Source organism: Castor canadensis, chromosome 2 (assembly GCF_047511655.1).
Source record: "Castor canadensis chromosome 2, mCasCan1.hap1v2, whole genome shotgun sequence".
In the NCBI taxonomy this organism is placed as follows: domain Eukaryota; kingdom Metazoa; phylum Chordata; class Mammalia; order Rodentia; family Castoridae; genus Castor; species Castor canadensis.
In genome coordinates this window covers 168,092,803-168,113,533 of record NC_133387.1, presented here as the reverse complement: position 1 = coordinate 168,113,533, position 20,731 = coordinate 168,092,803, and the positions used below count along the sequence as shown (strand labels likewise).

At 38.3% G+C, this 20,731-nt stretch overlaps 1 protein-coding gene across 18 annotated transcripts in view; it reads right to left on the bottom strand.

The window, feature by feature from the left end:
• Arhgap32 (Rho GTPase activating protein 32) overlaps positions 1–20,731 on the bottom strand; it is a 301,921-nt gene that overhangs the window by 128,101 nt on the left and 153,089 nt on the right. For 16 of the 18 annotated variants that reach the window (XM_074066349.1, XM_074066354.1, XM_074066359.1 and 13 more), the window contains one exon: positions 12,117–12,215. The exons of the other annotated variants lie outside the window; for them this stretch is intronic. In XM_074066349.1, the coding sequence (XP_073922450.1) occupies positions 12,117–12,215 (99 nt within the window). The remainder of the gene's footprint in view (positions 1–12,116; positions 12,216–20,731) is intronic. 18 annotated transcript variants of the gene reach the window in all.

Below are 20,731 nucleotides of genomic sequence, written 5' to 3'. Positions count from 1 at the left end.
TCATTCACCCAGTTGATCCTAATCACAATGGCTTCCTCTACCTCTTCTCTTCCCAACACAAGCTCTTTTTATATTCCCAGGCTCAAGATGCAACTTAAACTTCCAAGTCCTTAATTGTTCCTATATCCTAAAATTTGTCTCTCACCTCTACCCCTTTCTTCCACTCCATGCTGCCAATTCTCTGGTTCTAGGTCTCCCTGCACCTGGTGCAGAAAGCTGCAAAATGGATGATTACAACAGTCTATAATTAGCCTCTCTCCATTTCATGTTAAACACTGGTCATGCTATTCTCTTCTCAAAATCCAGCAATACTTTCTCAGTTCCTAAATAAAGTAATTAAAATGTGAAGCCCCCATACCCTAGATGACCATGAAAAAACCTCCATGGCATTTATCTAAGTACGTTCCAGTCCGTATTTTCCTACAGTCATTCTTTCTGTTCATTCTCTTCCCTCCCAGGTATCTTATCTTTTAGGCTTCATGCCTGAATGTTCTTCACCTCTGTCTTTAAATATCCAATTTCCTTTCAGTCTTCAATAAAGGTAAATCTCTGAATGCCACAAGAAATAACCTCTCTCACATCTGAATACCTTCAACTACTCTTACAACATTTATTAATTTTTTTTATCATATGCTTATTAGTACGTGACTTGTTTTTCTCAAGGAAATTCTCTATTTCAACAAAGGCACTCACACAGGTGGCTAACACATACAAGGTATTCAAGAAAAATGATTGGGATAAACTAAAGTTTTAAGCCATAATACACAAATCTGAACATTAATGCATTTTATGCAGCATCTAAACCACATGTACTAAAAGTATATACTATGAAAGACTGAGCTACATTTATCTGTAGAAATTTATAACATGAACCCAATAATTTAAATAATTTTCACTTCCTTTAACTTAACAATATCTCAGTCCTTTTTCTATTAGGAATAGCAAGCAGGATTTTCAAAAACCGTATTTCTAAATTCTTTCCAAACCATCTTTGGAATTACGTTTCCTGTATTGACTTGACTTCCATGGAAACCAATCACAATTAGTGTTGTTAAGGATCTTTAAAAATACAACTTTACTCAGCAAGCCTCCAAATGTTCAGCAAAGTACTTCCTTCTACATGGAGAATGGAAGTCAATAGCATAGAGCAGAGTAAAAATACAACATTATACCCATAGCAAAAACCATTCATTAAAGCCTAATTCACAGATTATAAAGGGACATAGGAGGAGTTCTACTTTCATTCATCTTTTACACTTCTACAATGGATGTAAATTTACTGTGTCATACCTATGGACTTTATACAGTTTCATCTCAGAAGCCTATAGTAGATGTGGAGACGTAAAAAAGTAATTTCTCTTGCACAGCATTATACGGTTCATCCACACCTTACCCTCTACTTTCTCATATTGAGTAGTGAAAATACTAATTCAAAACTACATCGATCAGGGCACCAGGTAGAAGAATAACTCCACAGTCCAGTCACATTTTATGTTGTTAAGCAAAATTAACTCTAATTTCGACATATAAGGCAAAAATCAAAAGAGAAAATTATTCTTCAAACTATGAAATGCCTAGATTAGGAAAACCTAAGAGTCAGCTTTTCCTTCTAGAAATGGAATAGAGCACTATTTCCTCAGTGAGTACCAGATGAAGCAAACACTACAAACACCCTCAACTCAGTGTGATACTAATGGTATAAAGAACACAGAAAATGAGACTCAATGACACAGTAGCAGAATCACATTTTCCATCTTATTGATGATGCTCATGCCAGAGCACATACAGGTCTGCAAGCAACGATGCATTAATATTTTCACATTTCTGCACAGCCATGGCTTTCTGAGCAAAAAGCACCTGGGTTAAAAGATGGCTGACTAATAACCATGAAGGTCCTCCAGGGAGGATTGTTATCTGCCCCCCGCCCAGGGGTATATGTTCACATTCCAGGCATTTGTGAAATAGAGAGCTCTCCTTCTCCGAAGAAGGTGCAGACATTCCAGAGCAAAGGTCTCTCTCCCCATCTTGAGAAAGGAGAATGGGCAGAAGTACTAGCCAACCCAAATAAGCTCCAAGTTTCACGACTACAGAGTTCCACTCTCGTGGCCCAAAATCCCACCATACCCATGGGTATAGCTGGTTCTCCACAGGACCTAAGGAACCAACATATGTTATGTTAGGAGTAAATAAAAGACCTAATCCAGTATTTCTGTTAATGTGCAGGGGTGGTATCTGCTGTAATTGCAGCACGTCAACTTGTTAGCTTACAAGTAGGGTAACATCTTCAATCCTTCCTCGTTTCAGACTCAGCAATACTATTTTTCCAGCATAGTCAGTTGAATTCCTGTAAGTGAATTGCACATGCAGTTGTGACTTCATGGTAGACATTTTTCTCCATAATCCAAGAACTTTTAAATATATATATCTATTATTACACCTCACTATTCTTATACTCAGTTCAAACGTCACTACAATTTTCCACATTTCTCAGTGTCAAAGTAAAAATGTACCTAATAGTAGAAAGCCACATCCCCTTGTACAGAAAACACAGGCCATGGGTATTAAACTCATACTTTTCCTATGCTTTATTTCTGTCCAAACCTGAGCCCTCCCATTGAGTTAATTTAAGTTTAACTTAATGCTTCATATGAAATTGGATAAAAAGAAAGACATTAATTGAGAGCATCAGATAACCAACCAGATAAAGGAAATGTAAATCAAACACGTCCATTCACCATCCTTCACACTAGATGGCAGTGTAACACAAAGCACAGCACTATGAGATTAATGCTGCTGACTGCTAAAGCCGGAATACCCTAATCGTTTCTTTGCATGCTGCAAGATTTTTTTTTCCTATTGCTGAAAAATAATTTTGTGAAATGTGAATAAATCTTTGTTTTCAGACATGAGACAGACACTGTAACAGGGAAAAGAACTGCAATAAAGACACTAAATTTATAGAATTTGAAAATACATGTGGCATTACTTAGAGCAAAACACTCTTTCTAGCACTCTTCCTTTTTTTTGAGGCTTTTATTTCTCTCAACAAAACATAATGCTTTTATACATGAAACCCTGTATAATTTTGCACTATTCAGAGGAAAATATTCAAACTTAAATGCATTTAATAAAACTCAGGAGGTGGGGTATAGCTCAGTGGTAAAGAAGATGCTTAGTAAGCACAAGGCCCTGGGTTCAATACCCAGCACCCTCCCAAATAACTATCAACAATATCCACACAGCATTTTATTTCTCTAAAATACATGAAGCACACATGGCATGACATTAATATTGGACAAAGTTGGCTTATGACAAGTATAGTTTTAACAAGCCAGTTCCAGTAGGTACATTGTGTTTATTATTCTCAACTCTATTTGAGGAAAAAAAAGACAAAGAAAAGGACTAATCTTTGAATTCAGGAAAAAAAAATCAAAAACAAAATAGAAAAAAAACATGTTTAGTGATTAATGATATGGAAAGATAAGGACAAAAAACTTAGATTGATCAATAAAATTACAAGCTAGTTCTCTAATAAAACTTAATTTTAAGAATATCTTGTGTAGAAAGAGCCACAGCAAGATGGTGACGGAGGGCTTTCACCCAGCATTCTTCTTTATGTACATATCATATTGAACATCTTTCATTAGATGCAGAGAAAGTCGATGCTAGAGGCAAAACAGTTTTGAAACCATTAGCATCTCACAAACATGCCCATAACCACCAATAACAAGGATCCACGTGAGCCTGGGAAAGACAAGATGGTGGGCAATCTGCAGAGAAGTCATCTGGCACAGGGCCTGGGTTTGAAAGGCTGCTGAGGCAAAGTGCACAAGTGGTGGTTGGTGCAGTACACCATCTCTAACATGGCAGAGAAGCCAGTAAGAACACCGGCTGTATACGCCTACACCAAACAATAGAGCCCTTAGGACCAAAAAGGCACTGCCACCAGCCACACCCCCATCCAAGAAATCACAGTGGGTGCATCTTTGTAGGAAACTGCCTTACTGTGCTTCCCATTCCACTGCAGATGCTTGCCTCTGGGACAGACATCCCACAAAAGACTGCATCCAGACTACAATGACAGACAGTAAGTAGTTGAAGACTGGAGGAAGGGGTAAGTTACAATTTAAGATAGGTGGCGTGAAACTGGCAAGCTGAGGACCCAAACTTTTAAAGCTCTCACCAGAAGTCACATTTACTTTCAGTAGACTAAAAGACCTGGACATTGAGGGCAACGAGCATTAGAAAATCCTGAATTTATTACGCTAACTTATTTTTGTCATTGTTAAGTTTCAAATGGTTACATTTTTATGTGTTTGTCTTGGTTTTTTCCTGAACATTGAGCTGAGCAATTTTGCACACTCGCTCCCATTTTCTCTTTAGTTCTGCTTTCCCGCTTCCTTTTCTCTGCAGTTATCATGAGAACCATTAAACCTGCCTTGCAGTATTCAATCTTAAACCTCCCTTCTTCTCTCTCCCTTCCCTATCACTCTAGCCCATTTATAATTTCCTCCATCTACAATCAGAACTGCTCTCTCTTATTTTCTTCTATATCTGTTTAATTCCCCCATAGTCCTCCTTTGTTACCTACACTTTTTGTGGGTTATGGTCCTTCTTTCTTACATACACTTTTAGTGGGTTAATACATTGCCAGATCTTGTTTTTTAAGGTTTTGTTTATGTTTGTTTGCTCAATTTTCTCCATTCTTGTTTCTCCTCTTTCTACCTATCGACTTCACTTTCTAATTAACCCTTTCCATTAAGCTTAGCAACCATCCCTTTCTGCCCTATAAAGCCATATACCTTGTATCAAACCCATCAAAGTAATAGCAGATTTCTCAACACAAACTCTACATACAAGGAGGCCATGGAATGATATATTTCAAGCCCTGAAAGAAAACAACTGCCAACCTGGACTCATCTATTCAGTAAAACTATTCTTTATAATTGAAGGAGAAATAAAAATCTTCCACAAAAGAACAAAACTAAGGAATTCATTACCACCATCACTGCAGAAAATACTTAAAGGAATTCTTCATACAAGTGGAGAAGATAGACATAGCCAGGAAAATGCAAGGAAAAATAAGCCCACTAAACAAGTATATCAGCAAACAAAGTATCAGGGAAATTTAAACATCAAAAAATACTACATATCTTTTGATATTACCACTGAATGATAATGGCCTCAAATCCTTCAATAAAATGGCACAAAGTAGCAAAATGGATTTAAAAAAAGACCCAACCATTAGTTATAAGAAATGCATCACACTGGCAAAGACAAACACTGGCTTAGAGTGAAAGGTCAGAAAAGATCTTCTAGGCAAAAGGACCCTGAATACAGGTACAGCACCCACACTTATAACTGATAAATCAGACCACAAGACCAAAATTATTCAGAAGAGAATGGTAACTTCATATTAATAAAGGAATGATCCATCAAGGGGAAATAACTCTCAACATATATGTGCAAAACATCAGTGCACCCAACTACATTTAAAAAAAAAAGGCAGGGATTCATTTAGGAGACTTTACTCTCCTAAAGTAAACTCTTAGAGAAACCCTGGATATACACCTGGAAGAGTCAAAACTCTGACAGCTCCACACCCTCAGCCTGTGCACAGTATCCCCCCGCCACATTAAACAGAGAAACCAGGAGGGCTCCCACTCCACCAGATGCCAGCTCCTACCCTACTTGGGAGACCAGCAGCTCACTATTGATTAATACACTATCTTGCCCTGTTTATTTCTTCGGCTCTGTTTTTTCTTTTGTTTTGTTTTGTTTCCCTTTTTCGTTACCTTCTTTGCTTTCCCTCTCCTCTCACCCTTCCATTGTTACTATTATAAGGTAGACAATACTGAACTACACACAGTACAGGGACTGTAACATAGCAAGGGCAATGATGGGCAGATATCATCATTTTTCCCCCAATAATAAATTAGTACAGGAACCAGAGGGAAATGAAGAAAACAGACGCCCAGATACAAACTCCAAAAACACAAAGATAAACTATGCCAAAGAACCCAATGCAGCCCACAAGAACACTATGAAACAAGAAATCCTGCAAGGAATCAATGATAATTTTATAGAGATGATACTGGATATGATCAACCAAAATGTGCAGAAGACACTCAAGAAATTCCTGGACAACAAAAATAGAGAATTTGAGAAAGCACAAGAACAAATAAAAGAAACTATAGAAGCACAGTATAAACACCAAAGTGAAACAAAGAACATGATATATAAAACGTTAAATGAACTCAAGACGAAAATAGACAATATAAAAGAGAAACTGACTCAGGATATGGAAAACCTCAGAAAAAAGACGGAAACAGAAATGCAGAACAAAATGGAAGGCCAATCCAGCAGACTAGAACAAGCAGAAGACAGAATCTCAGAACTCGAAGATGAAATGGTAATTAAAGGAAAAACTGAACAACTATTAGTTAAACAACATAAGACCTGTGAAAAGAAAATGCAAGAACTCACTGACTCCATCAAAAGACCAAGCCTGAGAATCATGGGCATTGAAGAAGGAGAACAGGTGCAAGCAAAAGGAATGCATACTATACTCAACAAAAAAGTTATAGCCATGAGTGCATGTATTAAAAAGACTGAAAGATCTCAAATCAATGACCTAATGATACATCTCAAACTCCTAGAAAAACAAGCACAAGCAAATCCCAAAACAAGTAGAAGGAGAGAAATAATAAAACTTGGAGCTGAAATCAATGAAATAGAAACCAAAAAAACCATACAAAGAATTAATGAAACAAAAACTTGGTTCTTTGAAAAAATAAACAGATTGATAGACCCCTGGCAAACATGACCAAAATGAGGAAGAAAAAACCCAAATTAATAAAATCAAATGCAAAGGGGGAGATAACAACAAACTCCATGGAAATCCAGGAAATCATCAGAGACTTCTTTGAGAACCTATATTCAAATAAATTTGAAAATCTTAAAGAAATGGACAGATTTCTAGATACTTATGATCATCCAAAACTGAACCAAGAAGACATTAAACACCTGAGTAGATCGATAACACAAAATGAAATTGAACCAGCAATCAAGAGTCTCCCCAAAAAGAAAAGTCCAGGACCTGATGGATTCTCTGCTGAATTCTATCAGACCTTTAAAGAAGAACTGATACCAACCCTCCTTAAACTGTTCCATGAAATAGAACGGGAAGGAAAACTGCCAAACACATTTTATGAAGCCACTATTACACTTATCCCAAAACCAGGCAAAGACATCTCCAAAAAGGAGAACTATAGGCCAATCTCCTTAATGAACATTGATGCAAAAATCCTCAATAAAATAATGGCAAACCAAATTCAACAATACATCAAAAAGATCATTCACCACGACCAAGAAGTCTTCATCCCAGGAATGCAGGGGTTGTTCAACATACGAAAATCAATAAACATAGTAAACCACATTAACAGAAGCAAAGACAAAAACCACTTAATCATCTCAATAGATGCAGAAAAAGCCTCCGATAACATCCAACACCAACTCATGATAAAAGCTCTAAGAAAAGTAGGAATAGAAGGAAAGTACCTCAACATTATAAAACCTATATATGACAAACCTACAGCCAGCATTACACTTAATGGAGAGAAACTGAAACCATTCCCTCTAAAATCAGGAATGATACAAGGATGCCCACTATCTCCACTCCTATTCAACATAGTACTGGAATTCCTGGCCAGAGCAATTAGGCAAGAAGAAGAAATAAAAGGAATACAAACAGGTAAAGAAACTGTCAAAATATCCCTATTTGCAGACGACATGATCCTATACCTTAAAGACCCAAAAAACTCTACTCAGAAGCTCCTAGACACCGTCAACAGCTATAGCAAGGTACCAGGATATAAAATCAACATAGAAAAATCATTAGCATTTCTATACACTAACAATGAGCAAACTGAAAAAGAATATATGAAAACAATCCCATTTACAATACCTTCAAAAAAAAAATCAATTACCTAGGAGTAAACTTAACAAAGGATGTGAACGACCTCTACAAGGAGAACTATAAACTTCTGAATAAAGAGATTGAGGAAGACTTTAGAAAGTGGAAAGCTCTCCCATGCTCATGGATTGGTAGAATCAACATAGTAAAAATGTCTATACTCCCAAAAGGAATCTACATGTTTAATGCAATTCCCATCAAAATCCCAATGACATTCATCAAAGAGATTGAAAAATCCACAGTTAAATTTATATGGAAACACAAGAGGCCACAAATAGCCAAGGCAATACTCAGTCAAAAGAACAACGCTGGAGGTATCACAATACCTGATTTCAAACTATATTACAAAGCAATAGCAATAAAAACATCATGGTACTGGCACAAAAACAGACATGAAGACCAGTGGAACAGAATAGAGGACTCAGATATGAAGCCACACAACTATAACCAACTTGTCTTTGACAAAGGGACTAAAAATATACAATGAAGACAGCCTCTTCAACAAAAACTGCTGGGAAAACTGGTTAGCAGTCTGCAAAAAACTGAAACTGGATCCATGTTTATCACCCTATACCAATATTAACTCAAAATAGATCAAGGATCTTAATATCAGACCCCAAACTCTAAAGTTGGTACAGGAAAGAGTAGGAAATACTCTGGAATTAATAGGTATAGGTAAGAACTTTCTCAATGGAACCCCAGCAGCTTAGCAACTAAGAGACAGCATAGATAAGTGGGACTTCATAACATTAAAAAGCTTCTGCTCAACAAAAGAAATGGTCTCTAAACTGAAGAGAACACCCACAGAGTGGGAGAAAATATTTGCCAGCTACACATCAGACAAAGGACTGATAACCAGAATACATAGTGAACTCAAAAAACTAAACTCACCCAAAATTAATGAACCAATAAAGGAATGGGTAAGTGAACTAAACAGAACTTTCTCAAAAGAAGAAATTCAAATGGCCAAAAAACACATGAGAAAATGCTCACCATCTCTAGCCATTAAGCAAATGCAAATCAAAATCACACTAAGATTCCACTTCACCCCTGTTAGAATAGCCATCATTAGAAACACCACCAACAACATGTGTTGGTTAGGATGTGGAGAAAAAGGAACCTTTATACACTGCTGGTGGGAATGGAAACTAGTACAACCACTCTCAAAAAAAATTTGGAGGCTTCTAAAAAATCTAAACATAGATCTGCAGTATGATCCAGCAATACCACTCTTAGGGATATTCCCAAATGAATATGACACAGGTTACTCCACAAGCACTTGCACACCAATGTTTATTGCAGCACTATTCACAATAGCCAAGTTATGGAAACAGCCAAGATGCCCTACTATCGATGAATGGATTAAGCAAATGTGGTATTTATACACAATGGAATACTACTCAGCCATGAAGAAGAATGAAATCTTACCATTTGCAAGTAAATGGATGGAACTGGAGAACGCCATCCTGAGCGAGGTTAGCTAGGCCCAGAAGACCAAAGGTCATATATTCTCCCTAATATTCGGACCTTAGTTCAAAGGCAAATACAACAAGGGGATTGGACTTTAATCACATGATGAGGCAAGAGCACACAATGTAGGTATGAGGATAGGCAAGAAATCCAAAAACAAAAAAAAACAAGATAGCATTTGATGTCCTCAATGCAAAGGAACTAATGCAGAAACTTTAAAGTGACAGAGGACAATAGGAGAAGGGGACCAGGAACTAGAGAAAAGATTAGTTCAAGAAGAATTAATTTAGAATGTAACACACATGTGCAGGAAAGCAATGCAAGTAAACTCCCTGTATAGCTATTCATATCTCAACTAGCAAAAACCCTTGGTCCTTCCTATTATTGCTTATACTCTCTCTTCAACAAAATTAGAGATGAGGGCAAAATAATTTCTGCCTGGTAGCGAGGGGGTAGGGAGGTAGAAGGAGGGGGCGGGGGAAGGCAGGTGGTGGGGGAAAGGAGGGAGAAATGACCCAAACATCGTATGAACATATGAATAAAAGAAATTAAAAAAAAAAACCTACTAGATACAAAAGCACACAGTAATTTGTGGGAGACTTCAAGTCTCCATTCTCACCCATAGATTAGTCATCTAGATTAAAAAAAAGAAATCGCAGAAGTAATAGAGCAAGTACACTTAACATATCTACAGAGTATTTCATCAATGTACTGCACAATAAATACCCATTCTTCTCAGCAGTCCATAGATTTTTCTCCAAAATAGATCATAATAAAGACACAAAGCAAATCTTAACAAATATAAGAAAGTTGAAATAACTGCCTGTATTCTGTCAGACCACAATGGAATAAAATTAGAACTCAACAGCAAAAGAAGCTACAGAAAATATTCAAACACACGAATTCTAACCAACAGATTGTTGAATGACCAGTGGATCCTTGAAGAAATAAGGGAAACCAAAAAAGTTCCTGTAATTCAATACATTCTTTTACATATCTATATTAGGGTAGGGTAGGGCACTAAAGGAAGATGGGAGTGGAAAAGAGAATGAAAGAGAGTGAATAATCTATAAATACATTGCATCTGTGTATGAAGATGGCATGATGAAATGCACCGAAAGTTGTTACAAAATAGGGCACAGCAGGGGGAGGAAAAGAGAGACTAATAGAGGCACTTAATCAGATTAAGGTAAAATATATTCATGTGTGAAATGCCATAGTGAAACTCCTTTGAACAATGAATATATACTAAAACAAGTGAAGCTGACAAATGTACAACAGGTCTGTTCAGATGTGGATACTAATAGAAAGGGAGAGAGTGAATGGAGAGGATTAAGGAAGATGAATATGGTCAATGTACTTTATATACTTGTATGAAATATAACGATGAAACCTATAGGAAGTGTATTAAGAAAGGGGAAAGGAGATGTTGGAGAATGATGGTGGGGATGAATGTAACCAAGGAACATTGTAAGCACATATCACAATGAAATCCCCTATAGCATATACCTAATATATGCTAATGAAAATATAAAAACAAAGAACATCCTCTATATAATTTATAAATTTATAATTCATAAATTTAAAAAACTGTATTAAACAGATTTCTTAATATAAATGCTAAAATTTGACCTAAGGAGAGAAGGAAAAAAACCAAGTAGACCATTAATTGAATCATCAGTAGAAATGGTAATTAAAGATTAAACCCCCTACTGAGAACCTGGCCCCAAAGGTCTTAACAGGAAATGTCTGTTGAACTTTCAAACAAAAGCTAATTCTAATTTATATAAGCTATTCCAAAAAAAAAAAAAAGAGGAAGGGCAGGTGAAAATCTCCAAATTCAGGTCAGTGAATAGTACAGTACATAGATTAACACCATTAATTGACACATGCAAAAGTTTCCCTAGCAGAGTAAAAAAAAGGAATTTATTTTTAAATATACATAACATAGCAGAATGTATTTCAGGAATGTAAAGATGTTTGAACAAACTATTTCTATGGCAAAAGCAGTTTTTCTTCATAGTCATACTAATTTTTAAAGACATCTTATTCACACTCTATGGAAGTGGACTAAAATAAGAACATGACATGGCACAGACTCTCCTGCCATGTACTATTGTATCCCTTTTCCTCTTCACCTTGTCACACCCTCAGCTCTTTACATCAGAACTCACAGTTCATCTACAGTTTCTTAGCTTGAGGAAACACTCACTGTCACCTAGTAGTCCAGTATATTCAGGAACTGCAGTACCTTTCAGTGTGAAGATAAGGAAAACAAGCCCAAGGTTATCTCAAAATCCTGCCTATGGTCAAGAAGTTATAGGGCAATGAGAATGTACTACCAACTGGCCAACTCACTCTACACTACACCTGTCTCATTTCTCCTCAGTATTCAATACCACCTACACCACGTTACAACTGAAGATACTGAACTGAGCTCATTTTAACATGATGATGGAGAGGAGCTAAAAATAGAAATCAAACACACATTTATACAATCTAAGCTTATGTGTTGCCAACCCACCAGAAAAATATATACGTGCTTCAGAAACACTGTATCAATTACAAATTAAGTTAGAAGCAAGGGAATGCTCTAGCAGTAAGGAGACTAGAAGTAGGTAAAGTATGGGGCTCATGTAGGTTGTCTGGGGATGGACCTGACCACACTTACCTGGCTGGGAACCACCCAAGCCCCTCCCTGCTTGTTCATTATTGGGTGGGAACCTCCTGGGCCTTCCCTCCCATGAGGTAGTGTAGCTTTTAAAGGCACCTGAAAAAGAAAAGCAGGCTCTCTCTGCAGTGGACTCCACCTGTACCCACTGTGCCCCCTTCTTCTTCTTCCCTTTCCTCATGTGGCAGAACAGGTGACTTTCCATTTTCTCAGTAAAGCTATCCTATTTCACCTCATCAACATGCTCTGCTTGGAATTTTCCATTTGGAGCACAAAAGCCAGGATCTTCTGATCACAGATTGCAGCAGAGCTGTTAACATTTGTGGCAAGCCAGCCAGGAGAAACTGACCAATGAGATCCCAATATGCTATCTCTGCCCATCTTTATTTTAATCCAACTTTCTCTGTTCTCTGATACCAGCCTCACCACCTGATTCTTCAGAACCAAACGCCACTTAACAACTTGGGTAGTAGGGGACCCCTCATGCTGGGGCATTCACATGATTCTCCACTCATTTGGAGTGCTGGCACAGACAGACTGCACCCTTATTGGCAGGATGCAAAATTGGCCAGCAGGACTCAGAAGCCCCCACAAACAGCTCAAGGCAAAAGGTTCATGTCTGAATTCCCTGGTCCTGAACAGGGGAATGGACCACATTAAAAGCTAGCTGCCCCACCCCCAACCATATCTCCCCTAACTCTTAATTCCCTCCCCTCCTCCACTCCCACTGCCCCATCCTTAAACTCTCTGCACTGTGGGAGACCCTACTCCAAAGTGTCTAAATCCCATGTGGCTGGGGACAATTAGTATGGGCTGAGCTTCTTGACCCCTCCCCCATCTTTTTATTCTTCTCTTCTTTCTCCCACTAACTGGCAGTTTTAAAACAACAAATGGGAGGCACACTTCAGTCAGCCCATCCAGCCACAGGATTTTTGTTGTTGTTGTTGTTAAGGGGGAAAAAAAAAAAGCCTGCCCTGGCTGCTCAAAAAATGAGGGAGGTAGCTGGGCAAACAGTAAGAAAATAAACTGCTACCTGTGGGGTGAGAGGCTTATGTGCCCCTTACAGTCACTCCCCTCATGGGGTGCGGGGAAAACGACATAAAATAACAGGTTTTACACCTGTCACGGAATCCAATAGCGATAAAGGGAACGGAGCCTTACTGAACAGTCATAGCTGCCACTGGCATCTAGGGACACAGATGCACAGGCATGCACACACAGCTTCCTGTGTCACCCCTTGGGAGGAGAGGGGGTACAAGCAGCATGGCACAGTCCACAGCTTCACAACTAGCCACTCGAGGTAACCACACCCGCAGTTTACCACATTGGCACACAGCTTCCCAGATGGCCGGTCGGGACAGCCACATGTGTGTTTTTCTTCTATCGGTCCTCTGGGGCAGACGGAAGCCCCGCCTCAGGAGGCCAGAGCAGGCTGGCTCAGGAATCCCAAAACACCTAGTATGCTGGCACATAACCCCTCCTCCCCAGACATCTGGCACCATTCGGCATGGCCTCCGGGCCCACAGACACAGGGTACGATCCTCTGATCACTCCCCTCGGGCCTACAAGCTGCACAGACCCCCGCCGCCGTCGAGCATGAGCTGGAAGGCCACCCTAGCCAGTCACAGAGCAGAGTGGTAAAGCACAGCGACCTGCATGCATGCTCAGGATGGTGCATGGGCTGGCAGCCTCTGTCCAGCAGCGACCAGCTGAAAGACTCCCAGTGCCTGAGCTGGCTGAGAGGAAATGCAAAGGCATGGCAGCTCCACAGCAGTGAGGAAGCCATGGAACCTGGGACAAGATGGAGAAGGCGCCACCTCTGGTGACCAAGGTCCTGTGCCTAACCAAACCACCTTCTTCCTATCTGCAACCTTTTCTGTCTTCTTTCTCGGACCTACTCTCTTACCCACCTACCTGCCATGCCTGTCTACCCTGGCCACCCTATCCAAATTCTTGCCCATACTCACCTTACCCCCATAGCCTAGAGGAGGCTGAAGAAACAAAAGTTCACACCAAGGTCACACTCCCTTGTGCCAGGGCTAATAAGAACTTGTGTGCCTATCTTAGCCAGAGATTCTAAATTCCACTCAAAGGTAAAATCTAGATTAACATATAGGTTACATCTGTGTAGCTGTGCTGTTAATTGTTGCTGTCCTTAAAAGTTAAAGTATTTAAATTCTCTAAATTCATGTTTTCTAAAATTAAAATCAGTGCCATTTAAGGATTTAACACTGGTCACCCATAAAGTATATCTATAATTTAAAAACTGTAATGTATTTAAAATTCATTTACTCTAAAGGGAAAATTTATTAATACAATGTCTTTTCATGCAAAAATATACTGCTAATTAATGCTGTCCATCATAATTATTATTCTAAAATGATATATACAATAAACCTTTAAAAACATTCTAACCTGAACTGTTCTCTGCTGATCAAATTAGGATTACAGCCAAGAGGTTAAAGAAAATGGGTTTTTATATCTGGGCATTTTAAATAGACAATTTAATTAGAGGCTTTACTCTTAACAATTAATTTTGTTTTAAAATTAATAAAATTTTGTTCTCCATAGCTCAAAGTAGTGTGTCAAATTTTAAACTTGTTTAAGTTCCTTTCCAAACTGTTGATCTGTAAATAGCAGGGTTCTACAGGCTTGGGTTTCTAGGTAATGACAAAGCCCATTTATAAGACAATCCAAGGTCTAATTATTAACACCTGGAGTAAACTATACACAAAAAACTATTTTAAATCCCACCTTAGCTTGCTTCAATTTAACTGGTCTTTCCATTAACATGCCTAACTCATGGACACACCTGTCTCTCATGGGGAGATGTCTTTTATTCTGGTAACAGACTGCTATTTTGAGCCTGTATGTTGCATGTAACATGTCTTTGTGTTCCATCTGAGAGACTCTTTGAAGAGACAATGTAGTCACAGGAAAGGCCACCATGAAGGAGCCACCTTGTTGTCCAGTGCAATCTTGCCACTCCCTTGGAATAGGAAACTCATGGGGGATGACATCTTGCCTTACTCTAGGAAAACTGTAACTAACTTGTGGTTAAAATTCTCTAGATTAATACAATTTCTATACATGTAATTTTTACTGCATTTATCTGTTAAGGATTGGGCCAAAAAGAGAGTATTTATGCTAAAGATCTGTTATAAACTACTTAGCAATCTAGCTGACTAATCTTCTAAAAAACAATGACAAAGAAATGGTTTAAGAATGCACTCTGAATTAATGTGATTGTTTTGTGTGTATTGTTTGTGTTTTCTGTATGTCTTTGTCTCCTACCAATTGTGGCCACTTAATTTTTACTTCTTTGAGCTCATTATGCATACTTATATTCTTTGGCATGCCTAGGTCATAACATGTATGTGTCTGTGTCTACGTTTAGATGTCTTTAGGATGGTTCTTAAGCTACTTTTATAAAGTTAATGTGCACAACTATCTCAAAGGTTATCTAAAGTTCTAATCCCAATCAGGCTTAATTATTCTCTGCCTTAGGAGTAAAGAAAATTTTATAAACAATAATCTCAATCTGTTTGAATCTAACATGAGTATAATATACACTTAACTCTTTTATAATTAGGTTTATTGACCAATGTGTTCTCATGGAATGCTATTATTGAAAGATGGTTTAATTTAATTTTCTAAGTCTTTTACGTTATAAGGATACTAAGAGCTTTATTTAAAACAGTGTTATCTAAATAAACCTTTTACAAAGGTTATTTCAATATACAAATTAAGGTCTTAAAACTTATGTTTGTAATTTAAAATTTGCCTAAAAGTTTTCTAAGGTTAAAATTCAAGGTACCAACACATATTTAAAATTGGGTTTCTGTTTTATCAAAATAAGTATGAAGATCTTTTGGTACTGTAAGCTAATACAAAATTTAATCAAAACCAAACAAAAGCTCACCCTCCATATACATAATATATAATTGAACATCAAAACAGGGGCTATTTAAAATTACTAACACTGCCTTCCCTTAACCATTGGAAAATTTAGGAATTTTTATTGTCAGTACTGCACTGACAGTACTAACAACCCCTAACTTGTTACTTTACCTAACCAAAATTCAAGGTTTAAATTGTATTTAACCATAGTTACTTTAAGTTTTGTCATTACAGTTCTGATTGTTCAAAAACATTCACAGGCAAGCCCATGAAAAATGACTCTAACAAGTACTTATCCATCACCAGGACATTCTTAAGTACTGGGGTCATTTTGTATTTTCCTTGTAAAACCTTGTAACTGTTATCTACTAACACTATAGAGCAATTTAAAAGTGTCAATGCATCCCTTATGGGACAAGCAATTAGATTAATTAAGTCCAGCCTGAGTCACTTTTTAAATTTTTTTTATTTTGTTTTATTGTTTTTACCTTTAATCACTCTCTTTGCAGCTTAATTTGGCCAAAAAGCTCACATTGGCACTGACTACTGATCTGTTCAAGTCTCCCTCCTCCATGGGGATAGAATCTGACTTTTTGGACTTTTCAAGGGAGCACTCCCACACCAAGGGACAGAACTGCCAAATTGGCAAAATCTTTAGAGATGACTCTTCAGAGATGACTGTTCACTCTTCAGAGACAACTGTTCATAGAAACAGTTGAAGAGGACATGACCCCCGAGTGGTCAGCATCCCCCAACTTCTCAGAGGAACAAGTGGCATTCAGCCACCCAAGACAGTTCAAGAGGACTGCACAAATGAGGGACTTCTCCAGATCCAGATGGAGTCAATTATGCCACACCTCTAAAAGTAACCAAAGCCGAGATTTTAAGAAGGGGCTCTTACGCACGTGCTCTAATATTTAAGCCTACTAAGCTTCTGGCAAAAGGCAAACTCATGTCTTTGGGCCAAGGCCTTCTATTTAAACAAAGGCAATGTAACTTTCAATGGTATCTAACTTCTGCTTTGGGACACTGTGAGCCTTCTTTCTGTACAGAACTGACTCACCGATGTTTACTCTCTAATTGGACTAACATCTGGTCCCTGGTATACCTGGCCCCTAATGTAGTCAGCCTTTAACTATGGTCTAAAATACAGGGCCATCTAAGAGTTGAAAATAGCTACAGATATAAACACCTATAGATAAAGTAACCATAAGAGTCCCTGTCACTTTCCAAAATTATTTTGTACTTCCTGCCACATCTGGCGGGGTTCCTTCTGATGCTCCTAAATGTTTAGGTCATGCTTTCTAAATCAGATTTATCTCTTCCAGAATAAAAGCCTTTAGGGCCCAAATCATGAGACAACAAGGCTATCGAACTCTACAAACAAATGAGATCTCCATGAGCAATCCAGATCTCCATGAGAAACCTTAACTATGCTGGACAATAATTCAGACACCTTGTGTCCAAATAAGCCCCAAGGGAAAGAAATAGGAAAGACAATTTCCATTATATAGGTAGGGTATGCTGCCCCTTGTCAGCTACAAGCAGATACTAAGGATGGATAGTCCCCTTCAACAACCCTGAAAGAGTTTTTTTCGAATATTGTCTCACAGTGGGAGTTTGAGGCAGGCTAGAAGTAGGAAAAGTTTGGGGCTCATAGGTTGCCTGAGGATGGGCCAGAATACTCTCACTTGGCTTGTAACTGCCCATAACGCTCCCCAGTCATTCATTACTGGGTGGGAACCTCCTGGGCCTCCCCTCCCATCGGGTAATATAGGTTTTAAAGGCACCTGAAGAAGAAAAGCAGGCTCTCTCTGCCAGTAGACTCCACCTCCACCCATCATACCCCATTCTTCTTCTTCCCTTTCCTTATCTGGCAGAACAGGTGACCCCTTTTTCTCAATAAAGCTATCCTATTTCACCCTATCCACATGCTCTACCTAGATTTTTCCATTTGGAGCACAAAAACCAGGATCTCCTGATCACAGACTGCACCAGCACCATTAACAGCGGTACTTAAGACCAGACTCTGGTTGCAAAGCCTGAGTCTGCAATTTATTATCTGAGTAACTCCTGGCAGGTCCCTTCATCACTCAAATATCTAACTCTCTAAACTGGGGACAAGAGAACCTAACTCATAAAAATATTTGTAAGGCATCCATTAAGTTTTATTTTTCCAAGTGGATAATCTATAGACCAATACATACTGGCTAGTCCATCTCCCCCATAGATCGAATACTACTAACCTTTACCATATATTAAATACTACACATGTATCTTGTCTACTTCAAGGCTTTTGTATTCTGAGCCAGAGCATAGTTAAAAAGATACAGAAACTTGAAAGAATAATGATAATTTAGAGGAAAAAACAATGAATAAAAGATTTAACAAACAGCAAGTTCATAGAAAGAGAAAAACAAATGGTCTACAAGTATAAAATCATACTTCACTCATAACTAGAGAAATACAAATTACAAAAAGGAGATGCCATATTTTGCCCACTGTATGAATAAAAATAATCAACAACTGATACTGATAAAGACTGAGAAAAATAGACTCTTTCACTGACCACTGAACAAATGAGCACACAGTAATTCCCATCCCCTTGTCTGTGATTTCACTTTTTGCGGTTTTTGGTACCCATAGTCCACCAAGGCCCAAAAACATTAAATGGAAAATTAGGGACCCATCAAGTCATATGTTTTAAATTGCATGCCATTCTGAGTAGAGTGATGAACTCTCATACCAGGACGTGAATCATCCCATTGTGTAGCATATCCACACTATTTTTTTTTTCATTTTTCTTTTATTATTCATATGTGCATACAAGACTTGGTTCATTTCTCCCCCTTGCCCCCACCCCCTCCCTTACCACCCACTCCACCCCCTCCCGCTCCCCCCCTCAATACCCAGCAGAAACTATTTTGCCCTTATCTCTAATTTTGTTGTAGAGAGAGTATAAGCAATAATAGGAAGGAACAAGGGGTTTTGCTGGTTGAGATAAGGATAGCTATACAGGGCATTGACTCATGATTTCCTGTGCGTGGGTGTTACCTTCTAGGTTAATTCTTTTTGATCTAACCTTTTCTCTAGTTCCTGGTCCCCTTTTCCTATTGGCCTCAGTTGCTTTAAGGTATCTGCTTTAGTTTCTCTGCATTAAGGGCAACAAATGCTAGCTAGTTTTTTAGGTGTCTTACCTATCCTCACCCCTCCCTTGTGTGCTAAAGCTTTTATCATGTGCTCATAGTCCAATCCCCTTGTTGTGTTTGCCCTTGATCTAATGTCCACATATGAGGGAGAACATACGATTTTTGGTCTTTTGAGCCAGGCTAACCTCACTCAGAATGATGTTCTCCAATTCCATCCATTTACCAGCGAATGATAACATTTCGTTCTTCTTCATGGCTGCATAAAATTCCATTGTGTATAGATACCACATTTTCTTAATCCATTCGTCAGTGGTGGGGCATCTTGGCTGTTTCCATAACTTGGCTATTGTGAATAGTGCCGCAATAAACATGGATGTGCAGGTGCCTCTGGAGTAACAGTCTTTTGGGTATATCCCCAAGAGTGGTATTGCTGGATCAAATGGTAGATCGATGTCCAGCTTTTTAAGTAGCCTCCAAATTTTTTTCCAGAGTGGTTGTACTAGTCTACATTCCCACCAACAGTGTAAGAGGGTTCCTTTTTCCCCGCATCCTCGCCAACACCTGTTGTTGGTGGTGTTGCTGATGATGGCTATTCTAACAGGGGTGAGGTGGAATCTTAGTGTGGTTTTAATTTGCATTTCCTTTATTGCTAGAGATGGTGAGCATTTTTTCATGTGTTTTCTGGCCATTTGAATTTCTTCTTTTGAGAAAGTTCTGTTTAGTTCACATGCCCATTTCTTTATTGGTTCATTAGTTTTGGGAGAATTTAGTTTTTTAAGTTCCCTGTATATTCTGGTTATCAGTCCTTTGTCTGATGTATAATTGGCAAATATTTTCTCCCACTCTGTGGGTGTTCTCTTCAGTTTAGAGACCATTTCTTTTGATGAACAGAAGCTTTTTAGTTTTATGAGGTCCCATTTATCTATGCTATCTCTTAGTTGCTGTGCTGCTGGGGTTTCATTGAGAAAGTTCTTACCTATACCTACTAACTCCAGAGTATTTCCTACTCTTTCTTGTATCAACTTAAGAGTTTGGGGTCTGATATTAAGATCCTTGATCCATTTTGAGTTAATCTTGGTATAGGGTGATATACATGGATCTAGTTTCAGTTTTGTGCAGACTGCTAACCAGTTTTCCCAGCAGTTTTTGTTGAAGAGGCTGCTATTTCTCCATCGTATATTTTTAGCTCCTTTGTCAAAGATAAGTTGCTCATAGTTGTGTGGCTTCATATCTGGATCCTCTATTCTGTTCCACTGGTCTTCACGTCTGTTTTTGTGCCAGTACCATGCTGTTTTTATTGTTATTGCTTTGTAATATAGTTTGAAGTCAGGTATCGTGATACCTCCTGCATTGTTCTTTTGACTGAGTATTGCCTTGGCTATTGGTGGCCTCTTGTGTTTCCATATAAATTTCACAGTAGATTTTTCAATCTCTTTAATGAATGTCATTGGAATTTTGATGGGAATTGCATTAAACATGTAGATTACTTTGGGGAGTATCGACATTTTTACTATGTTGATTCTACCAATCCATAAGCATGGGAGATCTCTCCACTTTCTATAGTCT